Below are 12,612 nucleotides of genomic sequence, written 5' to 3'. Positions count from 1 at the left end.
ACCTGTTATAATGTTCAAAATATAGTTAATCTTAACTGAATATCATGAGTAAAAGAAGCATTTGATCCTATTAGGTGACTTTTACCCCAGGGTCTTAGTTGATTCATCTGTCCCTTTCTAGGAGATTTCTGTGACTATTAAAATCCCTTCCTAGAAAGGTTTGGACCATTTTGGGTCTTTCCTTGATTGATTGCTTCCATTTCAACCTGGGTCCAGATCTAGGGAGCTCTGGACCATGTTTCTTATATTTATAACAGTAGATCACAAATGTGGCGGCCATCGATATTATCTTGGGAAGCTTGTTTAAAATGTGAGTTTCTGATCTTCTCTTAAGAGTTTCTCCCTCTCTCTGTTCCCCCCTCCATCCCCCAGTCAATTTTAATACGTCTGAGATGGGGCATCATTGCTACAAACCAGGAAGAGGTGATACTCTCTTGACTAGAATTTCAGGAATTGAGGGCGTTTCTGAGAATTCCCAGTCCTTCAGTGTTGATCATTTGAATCTTTTTCTCTCTCCTTCCAATCAGGATTAATTTCTTTGCATTTAGCCAGTCCATGGTTCCTCTGAGTTCATAACGTACGTGATGGTAGTCTGTTGGTTTGTGTACACACATCTGTGACACAAGTACATTAAAAGGCCAAGTGAATTGATATCTGTGAAATATCAACATGCAATAAACTGTAAGAAGAATCACTAATTTTTTTATGCCTTTAATAAAAACCAGAACTTTTAAAAGACTTGTTAAAGTTTCAACTGGAAAGTGACCCTTATAACGTGAACAGCAGCATTTCCTGATGGCATAATACAGAGACTGTATGTTTAGTGTGAATCACATTTAATTGCTCACGTGATAAGTAGACAGACTACAATAGCCACTGTACACAGATCAGACATTCATACTCAAAAACAGCAAAAAGTAATAGCTTCCATTTTTTTTGCCCAACAGAATCCAGTGACCTGGTACCAAGGATTTTGTATGTCTTACTGGGCATCTGGCCAGAGCTCTTTGCAGGCGAGGACACTGACCCAGCTAGGCCTTAGCATTCCCATCTCTTGGAAATCACATATCCTACTCCACAATGGTGCTTAGCTGGTTTGTGGTCTGATTTGGTGAGTATTTCAAAGAACTTGAATTTTTGGAATATGCAGACATGTCCATGGGTAATAGAAAACTGACCGTCTTTATCTTGTCCCTAAACAAAGCAGAATAAGGGAAATTAAAAAAAAAAAATTAGTGAACCTTTATCCAAAGTATTTACTGTTTTTTCCAAGTCACCAAATACTGTGTAGTATGTTAAATGTTCATTTAAAATGTATTATATATAATACTTCTGTGTTTAGTTGTTCGACAATGATGTAAGAAAACATTTTGGAATTGATCTTTTAATTAAGCACAATGAGTTATGCTTACAAAACTAAAGTTTAAAATGATTGAGGGAGTGTCTATTATCCTTAAGATAATTAGCTTGATGTTTAAAGCAGAATAACATTGCACTTCTTAGGCAAAGGTCTTACACATCCAAGCTCTGCAGTTGAAATGCAGTTAGAGTTGAGGCAGTTAGCTTGTAATTCAGATCACTCTGCTCCTTTTTGACTTTGAACTAACTGAACATCTACCACACCTGAATAATAAAGGGATGAGAGGAGAGACAAAAATGACTCAGTGTTAACTGGGAGGTTGTGTCTTTTTGTTTTGCTCACTTCTCCTTTTACATCTAACAGTGTTGCACCGATTTTGGACATAAATCGGGATCAATTGCTCTTAGGAGTAAGTCTAAAGTACACTGTTTAAAATGATTGCCTGTTGGTTCAGTGGTGGATTTCTTGCCTTCCACATGGGAGAGCCGGGTTCGATTCCCAACCAATGCACCTTATGCACAGCCACTACGGGTCTTTCAGTGGAGGCTTGCTGTTGTTCTGATGCTAAACAAGCTTCAGCAGAGCTTCCAGAGTAAGACAGACTAGGAAGATGGGCCTGCAGATCTACTTTTGAAAATCAGCCACTGAAAACACTGTGTATTACAACAGTCCAATCCTCAACCCATCATGGGGATGGTGGGAGACTGGGCAGCATTTTGTTCCATTGTGCGTGGATAAGGTCACCGCGAGTCAGGGCCAACTCAATGGCAGCTGACAATAACATTTGTTAGTGAAGGCACCAATTTCACTAAATGGCATTTGGTGGCCTCTTCTGGGGAAACCCATCTGCTTCCACCCTTGGAAGGAAGTCCAGTATTTCCATATGCTGAGATCAATAAAATTATAATGACTGCCACTTAGTAAGCACTCACTCTACTATCACCCTTATTCTTCACAAAAACTACGAGGTAATTTCTATTATGATTCTCTTTTTATAGAGGAGTAAACTGTGGCCCAAGATAGACTAAAAAGGTTTCCAAGGTCATGGAATTTGTAAAGTGGAGTTAGGATTTTAGTTGTCTGATTACAGAGGCTCACTTCTTAGCCACTTTGCTCTAGGAAAATGAGAGAATATATTTATTTTAATATGTCTGGTTTCTCCTATAAGGGAAATGAATAAAACAGCATTTCTAATTTTAGCTGTCTACATGGATCCCTTTCCTTAATCTTTTCAATAGCCTGAGATTACTTTTTTCTTAAGCACAGGAGTGGATTGGATTTCTACATCTAAGAAAAAATTAAAACCTTATCTCTAGTTTCTGGAAAGCATTGGTTCTTAAAAATATTGATATGGAAATTATTCTGTAAAATGCTTTCTTGGTATAATAATGGAAAGATTCACAAGAAAATTAGGAATGGTGTCTGATATGATTGAAAAGCCAATTCAAGCAAATTGGTTCTCGATAAATCTTTGTAAAATTCTTTGAAAGCTATTAGAAAGTAAATGAATTTACCAGACAATTGGGGAATAATAACCTGACCTGTTACTTTTCTATTTATTCTCTATGAAGGTAAAAGACAAAATAAAAAAAGGACTACAACCCTAAAACATATGTTTAACTCCTACTCAATAGTCCTCTGTATCTAGTAGGCATTATGCCAACCCAGCTGTTGATGTTAAGCCAATACAGACTTTCTTGTTTTAACACAATTCTACATTGGCTCAATCTTTTAAATTAAAACAGTTTCTAAATTAGAATAGATTGTGTTCTAAATAGTTTATTAATTGGTGGTTTGGAATTTGGAAAACATTTCGGTTCAGAAAAATAACATAGTATACATGTTGGCTAGGTCCTCAAACTATCATAGCCAATAAAATAAATGGAAATGATAAAAATTAATATTATTATAATTATCAGTTAGGGTTACAGTTCTGTGAAAATGTAATAGTTTTAACGTAAAAAAAAACAGATTATAATATATGCACTGTACAATTTCAAAATATGTAGTCATAAGCCTGGAAAGATATACATCAAAATCTAAATGGCGATTATTTGGGTAGGGGGATTATGGAGGAATTTTTCTTTTTTATACATTTTACTTTTATATTGTATTTATATTTTATAATTGCCATTTTTTTTTACAATAAACATTTAGCGCTTTTATAATTGGAAATAATGATTTTACTCTTTTTCAAAGGCAAAGGACATATCTCTGCCTATTTTTTCTCTTCCTTCTTTGATAACACTTGGCCATTGGAATCCAGTGGTTGGATGTATAGTTCTTGTTTCCATTCCCCATACCTGATCTGTCAACAAATCTTGTTGGCTCTACCTTCAAACGATATCCAGAAACTACAACAACTGTTACCATCCTTGTCTAGATTATCTTATAGCTTTATAACTGGCCTCTTTGCCTTCTTATTGCTGTCCTGCAGTCTTCTCACAACCAGGCTCAGAATATGATCCTTTTAAAATGAAAAGAGTATGTTATGTGCCTCATTTCACTTAGAACAAATTCAGAGCTGTGGTAGGAGATGGGAGGCCACTCCTCGCCTGTTGGCCTTCATGTCTTGCTGCTCTCTGGCTTGCTTGCTGCATTCCAGGCACACTGGCCTCCTTAATCTTCCTTCAACGTACCCAGGTCCTTTGCATTTGTTCGTCTCAGGACCTGGGATGTTCTTCCCTCAGATATCCTCAGGACTCACGCCCTTCCTTCTTGATTCAAATGGTGAGACATGTTCTGATCATGATATAAAACAATTTCAACAATGCTTTCTCCTCTAACGCTTCTTTTTGCCTTTTATTGCTTTATTTTTCTCTTTAGTACTTATTTCCATCTAACTAAATATGCACTTTACATATTTCCATGTTTATTTAATATCATGTTGCATAGAATATAAGTGCCACATGAGCAGGGATTTTTGACAATTTTGTTCTCTGTTGTATGATTAGGGCCTACAATTGTGCATAGCACGTAGTACACACTCAAGCTATACTTTGATAAATAAATGAATATATATAATAAAAGCATAAAAACAAAGAGTGAAAGAATAGAAACAAAATTCCTGATGATACTTGCTTTTGGGGAGGACTAGAGAAGACAGGTATAGTAAACTCCTTTTGATTAGTAATAATTTTTGCTCTGCCTGTGAAGCTCTTGCCGGTTTTCTTTGCCTGGCTGAGTTCAGTTGTCCTTCTCGACTCAGGTTACTCTCCCTGCTTCTATGATTGAACTTTCTACAAGTGAAACATCATTTTCATCCTGTCTTCTGAATTTCGAATATGACTGGCTCAACCTTCCTATCTCACATCCTGTGGGAAGTCCAGTGCTCTTGCTAATATTTATGAGAATTCCTGCAGGCCTAGTACTTGTGACTCTGCCATGATTTGATTTCCTGCCACTGCTGAATTTGATGATTCACTATTCTTCCAATAGCCATGTTTGTTCCACTTTCTCTTCCCTGTGATAAGCTAATCAAGAAACCCAGACTCTTTTCCTTGATTTTCCTCCTTGCACTTACACAAGACAAATGTGCAGAAGTCTTTTGCTTAAGAGTCAGGGTCTAATGGAGTTGGACGAGAAGAATGTGGAATGTGTGAGAGCGAAGGCCAAGCTCCAGCAGAGACGATCAATTAATACTTGGCATTAGACAACCTTGTTCTGAAAGAGCTCTTGGCCTCACCCACTACAGGGACCACTGGCTAAGTTTCTCTGCAAAGACTTCCAGCCTCACCCTCAAATATTTTCTCAAACTCTCCGATTCTCAAGTTGCTCCCAACTCCTTGAATACCAATTCATGTATTTTAAAGTGCAGTTCAGTTATCTCTTTGTCTCTTGGCTCTTTTGGGTTATGCATAAAGAGTCCTTTTTTCAGTACTTCCCCAAAAGCCTATAAGACTCTGCCTACATGAAGAAAGTTCTCTCTCAGAGAGGAATTCTGTGGTCAGCTCCTAAAATAACTGTCTCATCTCCCTGAGATGCACATTATTGTGATGGTCAGTTTATATGTGAGTCTTTGTCATTACTTGAGTGTTTTGAGCATAGGGTTTTATCTCTTGCTGAATTTTGTATCACCGGTGTCTACCTCACTGTATGATCATTAATATTTGATAAATAAATCAAGACTAAGTTTTCCACTTATTAGAGACATCTATTAGAGAGTGCCATTTGATCTCAAATAAGTTTGTCTCTTTTGATTTCCCAAAATGAACATAAGTGAGATGGAAATTATTCTGGCCTAATATGCTATTTGGATTTGTGTCCTCCATTAGCTAAGATCCAGATTATCCAGGGGGAATATTTCAGTAACAATCACACCATACACCTGTATACTACCTTGATACATACTTTTCATTACCTGCAGCCAAAAGCATGTTCAGGTAAAGCTCTTTGGCTGAAACTATTGCCGGTATAAGAATCTGCTGCAAACATCTTTTCTTCATTGTCTTGCTTCTTAACTGAAGAACTAACCAGTGATTTAACTGTTTCTTGAGATTTTAGAATTCCAGTAATTGGAAGTTTTTTGCCAGTTTTCCAGGGATCAATTGTAGCAAACGAAAGAACTGATGAGGAAATGGAATAGCGTCTTATAATCATAACATCGCCTGTACAGGAGACAAAAAATTAAAGTTCAAAAATACTACCCTTAGTGATTCAATAGAATTCATTCTGAGCACATCCTCTGCATTCACAGTGTAATATATATCTATATATATGTATATGTGTATGTGTGCATGTATGTGTATGTGTATGTTTGTGTATATTCATGTATGTGGTACAAACTGTTTACGTTCTCAGCTGCTAACCAAAAGGTCGGAAGTTCTAATCTACCCAGAGTCACCTCAGAAGAAAGGCCTGGAGGTCTACTTCTGAAAAATCAGCCATTGAAAGCCCTATGAGCACAGTTCTACTCTGACACACATAGGTCACCCTGAGTTGGAGTCGATTTGACTGTAACTGTTTTTTTTTAAGTATGTATGTATGAGTATACACACACACATATGTCTCTGTCTATATATATTAATCGTGGTAAATATATATTTAACAAAACATTTACCATTTCAACATTACTACCAAGCACCAGTGCCCCTCGGGTGTAAAGTGGCTCTAGGTCCTCAAGTGTTGATGGGAAGTATGTGTCTCCACTCATGAAAAGCCCCTCTTTATCTCACTACAGCTATCACAGAATAATCAGAAGAACTTTTAGTGATTTGCTTCCAGTTCATCTTTAATTAAATTCTTTTCTTAAAGTGAGATTCGTATTTCTGATTTCATATTGTTCTTTATCAAAGAATGAGTTTATTATTCTGTTTTCTAAAGGGGCTTGGACAAGTAGCTTAATCTCTCTGGGTTCTGTACCCTCAAATGTACTTGGTTGCAAGTATGCATTTCAATTAAAATTCACAATATATGATATCCCACCTGAATTTAGAGACCATCTCAAGAATAGATTTGATGCGTTGAACACTAATGACTGAAGACTAGACTAGTTGTGGAATGACATCAAGGACATCATACATGAAGAAAGCAAGAGGTCATTAAAAAGACAGGAAAGAAAGAAAAGGTCAAAATGGATGTCAGAAGAGATTCTGAAACTTGCTCTTGAATGTTGAGTAGCTAAAGAGAAAGGAAGAAATTATGAAGAAAAAGAGCTGAACAGAAGATTTCAAAAGTCAGCTTGAGAAGACAAAGTAAAGTATTATAATGACACGTACAAACAGCTGGAGATAGAAAACCAAAAGGGAAAAACACTCGACATTTCTCAAGCTGAAAGAACCGAAGAAAAAATTCAAGCCTCGAGTTGCAATAATGAAGGATTCTAAGGGGAAAATATTAAACAACTCAGGAAGCATCAAAAGATGATGAAAGGAATACACAGAGTCACTATACCAAAAAGAACTGGTCGACGCTCAAGCATTTCAGGAGGTAGCATATGATCAGGAACTGATGATACTGAAGGAAGAAGTCCAGGCTACACTGAAGGCATTGGCAAAAAACAAGCCTCCAGGAACTGACACAATATCAATTGAGATGTTTCAACAAAAGGATGCAGCGCTAGAAGTGCTCACTCCTTTATACCAAGAAATTTGGAAGACAGCTACCTGGCCAATCGACTGGAAGAGATCCATATTTATGCCTATTCCCAAGAAAGGTGATCCAACTGAATGCAGAAGTTATTGAACTATATCATTAATACCATATGCAGGTAAAAGTTTGCTGAAGATCATTCAAAAGTGGCTGCAGCAATATATCAACAGGGAACTGCCAGAAATTCAAGCTGAATTTAGAGGAGGATGTGGAACCAGGGATATCATTGTTGATGTCAGATTGATCCTGACTGAAAGCAGAGAATACCAGAAAGATATTTACCGGTGTTCTATTGACTATGCAAAGGCATTCAAATGTGTGGATCATAACACATTATGGATAACATTGTGAAGAATGGCAATTTCAGAACACTTAATTTTGCTCATGAGGAACCTCTATGTAGATCAAGAGGAAGTGGTTCAAACAGAACAAGGGGATACTGCGTGGTTTAAAGTCAGGAAAGTTGTGTGTCAGGGTTGTAACTTTCACCATACCTATTCGATCTGTATGCTGAGCAAATAATCCGAGACGCTGGACTCTATGAAGAAGAACAGGGCATCAAGATTGAAGGAAGATGCATTAACAATCCGCGTTACACAGATGACAAAATTTTGCTTGCTGAAAGTGAAGACGACTTGAAGCACTTACTGATGAAGATTAAAGACCACAGCCTTCAGTATGGATTACATCTCAAAAGAAAACAAAAATCCTCACAACTGGACCAATAAGTAACAGCACAATAAATGGCGAAAAGATTGAAGTTCAAGGATTTCATTTTATTTAGATCTACAATCAACACCCATGGAAGCAGCAGTCAAGAAATCAAAAGATGCATTGCACTGGGAAAATCTTCTGCAAAAGACCTCTTTAAAGTGTTGAATAGCAAAGATGTCACCTTGAAGACTAAGGTGTGCCTGACCCAAACCATGGTGGGTTTTTTTTTTTTTTTTATTGTACCTTAGATGAAGGTTTACAGAACAAATAGTTTCTCATTTAACAGTTAGTACACATATTGTTTTATGACAATAGTTAACAACCCCACGATATGTCAACACTGTCCCTTCTTGACCTTGGGTTCCCTATTACCAGCTTTCCTGTCCCCTCCTGTCTTCTAGTTCTTGTCCCTGGACTGTTGGCCCCATTAGTCTCGTTTTGTTTTATGAGCCATGGTGTTTTTAATCGCCTCATATGCTTGCTAAAGCTGGATGATAAATAAGGAAGACTGAAGAAGAATTGACACCTTTGAGTTGTGGTGTTGGCGAAGAATACTGAATATATCATGGACTGCCAAAAGAACAAACAAATCTGTCTTGGAAGAAGTACAGCCAGAATGCTCCTTAGAAGCAAGGATGACGACACTACATCTCACATACTTTGGACATGTTATCAGGAGGGATCAGTCCCTGGAGAAGGACATCATACTTGGTAAAGTAGAGGGTCAGTGAAAAAGAGGGAAATCCTCAATGCGATGGATTGACACAGTGGCTGCAGCAATGGGGTCAGGCATAGCAACTATTGAGTGGATGATGCAGGACCGGGCAGTGTTTCCTTCTGTTGTACATAGGGTAGCTATGAGTGGGAACACACTCGACAGCACCTAACAACAACCACAATGATATGATTAAAACTACTAATGAAAATTATTATGCTCAAGTCAAATAATATTTTTTCTGCATATCCAATGATATTACAATGACAACTACTACTAAGTAACATACTTTGACTTTTACTTGCATCATCTCATTTAATCCTCTCAATAACCCTATGAGAGATTCTATCACTATCCCTATTTAAAAATGATCATAAAAGTGATCACTCAATGAAGACTGATCATAAAAGCATGTTACATTTACAGAATCATAGAACTTTACAGCTAGAAGAGGCCTTGGAAGGCAGCTAGTCCAATCCATTCAGTTTTACAAGAGAATCTCAGAATCAGAGATTTTATGTGACTTGCCCAGTGTTTCACAACTATTATAAAACTGGGACTGCAACCCTCATCTCCTGATGCCCAGGGCAGTGGTTTTTTTTTTTCTTTTTTTCATCTCTATTATTTCATGTTACTTACTCTCGTAACAGTCGATCACATATAAGACACAAATAAATATCATATAAATTTACTCATCTGGGCCCCTGAGAACAAATTTAAATTACATTTCCTTCTGTGTTTTATTGGTGCAACTGGCAAGTTTCCAAAATTTCATCAAACATTCTTCACCATTGTCAAATTTAATGCTAATACACTTTCAACAACAAGAAAAAAATCTATATTCTTGAAAAAAAATTAATGCATATATTTTTATTGCATGTTACCACCCATATGCTGAAGAAGTATGATATCAATTGTGTTTTTAGGTCTAATTAATATTCTAATATCCTCTAAGCTTGATAGCATTCAGGCCTTCAGAGTTTAGTGTTCTTTAAACATCAGCCTAAGATTTGTTTCAGAATAGAACAGACATATGTCAAGACCTAACTTACTTACTCATTAAGATAAACACCACAGAAAATAGACTTAAAGGAATGTTATTTGCCTTTGGAATAATGCAGTGGTTCTAAACGGGAGGCAATTTTGCCCCCCAGGTGGTATTTTGAAATGTCTGGAGATATTTTGATTGTCATGACTGAGAGGTGGCAGGTACTATTGGCATCTAGTGGGTAGAGGCCAGGGCTGCTGCTAGACATTTACAATGCCCAGGGCAGCCCCCACAACAAAGAATTCAAGAACCAAAACCAAACCCAATGTTGTCGAATAGATTCCGACTCATAGTGACCCCAACAGAACAGTGTAGAACTTCCCCATGGGATTTCCAAGGATGTAATCTTTATAGAAAAAGACTGCCACATCTTTCTGTCATGGAGCAGCTGGTGGGTTCGAACCACCAAACTTTTGATTAGCAGCTGAACAATTTAACCATTTGGCCACCAAGGCTCCATTTACCAAAGAAGTATTCAATCCAAAATGTCAATAGTATAGAGGTTGAGAAATCCTGAAGTAAGTGTACATTACAAATGTCCATACATTTTTCACTAGGAGAAGGTCTAACCTTCTTATAGGTTAATCTCTCACAGTTTTATTAAATAACCAGCAGAGCGTGCTACTCAGATCCAGAGTTGTACTTGACAAAAAGGAAAAATACCCTGATGGAATCTGTTCGTAGCTTTGAAATACAGAGTCCCATACTAGAGGGAGACCTCTTGAAGAGACAGAGAACCAACTGGTAACTATGACAGCTTCCATTGTCAAGCTGTCCAGAGTCCCTAAACGGCATTGCTTGCAGTCTTTGACAGACGGTTTTAAGAGATTTGTGCATTTAACTATGTATGTCAGTTTTATTTGAATTTGTTGTGCTTAGGCAAGCACTGACAATTTAAATGTAGAGCATATTTCTCTGCTGTTTTTTGACCTCATGGGTAATCTTCACAGTCAAAATTTCTTTCTCACAAAAGATGAGAGATTTGATTTTTAGAATATATCAAACACTGCCTCCGTGTCTCGAAGTCTCTAGTCTGTAGACTAGCTTGAATTATGTACAAATATATTCATTTAGGGTGATAAAATTCTTTGTAAAATGTGGATAAAAAATAATATCTGTTATTTGTGTGTGCTTACCAGATGCTATGCTAAGCACTTACTCTAAATTACTGCATTTAAGCACACAACTCTCTGATATAGATACTATAATGATTCCTACTTCCAGAAGAAGAAAGTGAAGGTTAAAGTTGTTCAATAACCAGCTCAGATTCAAGCAGCTAATGACTGACAAATCACTTGCAAACAGATTCATCCAACTGTGCTATCCATGCCTTTAACTGTTGTGCAGTGCTGTTCCAGCTTAACAAGTGAGCAAGCCATATGACATACAGACATTCAGCGTTCTCTTATGTAGCATATGAACATTGAAGTCAAGGGAGAAAAACGCATTATTTTGAAAGTGATTGATTACCACAAACTTCTTATTTTATTCTTATGATGACATATCTAGAGTTTGTTGCTAAAACATTTTGCTAGAAGATGCTGAAGAAATTTTTGTCTACAGATTCAAAGCTAAGCTACCAGGACAAAAAGAATGAAATTCCCCACCATTAATGAGGGCAGCTTTGGTTCAGTGGTAGAATTCTCGCCTTCCATGCGGGAGACCAGGGTTCCATTCCTAACCAGTGCACCTCATGTACAAATACCACCCGTCTGTCAGCAGAGGCTTGTGTGTTACCATGATGCTGAGCAGGTTTCAGTGAAGCTACTAGACAAAGACAGATTAGGAAGAAAGGCCTGGCTATTCTGAAAATCAGCCGGTGAAAACCCTATGGATCACAACTGATCTATACACAACTGACATTGGATATGGTGCAGGACCGAACAGAGCTTGGTTCCGTGTGCATAGGGTTGCTGTGAGTAGGGGACTCACTCAATGGCAGCTAACAAAAGCAACAAAAATCTCAAATTATGCAGTGATGTGATAAGCATAATAAGCCTAGTATTTAGGAGATATTTTGCAAAGGCAGGCACAGCCCAGGAGAGCAATGAATGTTCAGTACCTTGGTGTTCCCGCAGAGCTGGCGCTGAAACAGTGGAAAAACTATCAGGCAGCGCATCTGACGATTGTGCAGGGGCTTCTCCTTGGTTACCAATGTCTGTGGCTTCCTCGTCCCGTTTATCTCCTGATTCTTCCCCTGAGCCTAATGTTTTCTGATTACTTGAAGACAGTTTCATCTGGAGGGCTTGATTCTCTTTCTCCAGTTTGTTGATCTCTGTCCGCATTTCCTGAATAACTTGCATGAGCTTGATATTAGCTTCCATTGTCTTTTCCCAGGTCTCTCTGGTTTGCTTCTCTGAGGAAACCAGGTCAACATTTGCTCATGAACCAAATGTAGTGGTACTGGTGGATCCCACCCTTAAACCTTCCCGAACTATACACATCACTCAGCTCTGTGTCATCTTTCAGCACTTGGGCAATTAGACTATCAAGGAAGGTAAGGGATCACCATGAATTATTCATTCTGGGTGTTGTTTTTCAGAACAGAGCATTTCTTTGTATCTTTCATTTCATATCCATCCACCGTTCTAGAATATTGCCTTGTGTCTGAAGAAAAGAGAACACTCCAATATTTTCCAGAAAGAATAGTTTCTAATTTCTGCCATGAACACACCATGACACCAG

The 12,612-nt window shown here is 37.7% G+C and overlaps 1 protein-coding gene across 1 annotated transcript; it reads right to left on the bottom strand.

Annotated features, from left to right (window-relative positions):
* Positions 1–1,070: 1,070 nt before the first annotated feature.
* CCDC195 (coiled-coil domain containing 195) lies at positions 1,071–12,251 on the bottom strand. The gene is made up of 3 exons (XM_023731206.1): positions 11,990–12,251; positions 5,721–5,967; positions 1,071–1,194 (listed from the first exon to the last, which is right to left on the bottom strand). Exons 1-3 carry the CDS (start codon positions 12,249–12,251, stop codon positions 1,071–1,073), a joined length of 633 nt encoding a protein of 210 aa, XP_023586974.1.
* Positions 12,252–12,612: the final 361 nt, after the last annotated feature.

Source organism: Trichechus manatus, unplaced genomic scaffold (assembly GCF_000243295.1).
Source record: "Trichechus manatus latirostris isolate Lorelei unplaced genomic scaffold, TriManLat1.0 scaffold00041, whole genome shotgun sequence".
Taxonomy (NCBI): Eukaryota; Metazoa; Chordata; class Mammalia; order Sirenia; family Trichechidae; genus Trichechus; species Trichechus manatus.
This window is presented reverse-complemented; position numbering and strand designations above follow the sequence as displayed.

Excerpts from the sequence above, each read along its gene's own strand:
- CCDC195 (XM_023731206.1), bottom strand. The coding sequence starts at position 12,251 with ATGGAAGCTAATATCAAGCTCATGCAAGTTATTCAGGAAATGCGGACA. Across the intron at positions 5,968-11,989 it reads AGCTCTGCGGGAACACCAAG|GCGATGTTATGATTATAAGA; the intron begins GTACTGAACATT and ends TCTCCTGTACAG. Across the intron at positions 1,195-5,720 it reads GAACATGCTTTTGGCTGCAG|GGACAAGATAAAGACGGTCA; the intron begins GTAATGAAAAGT and ends TGCTTTGTTTAG.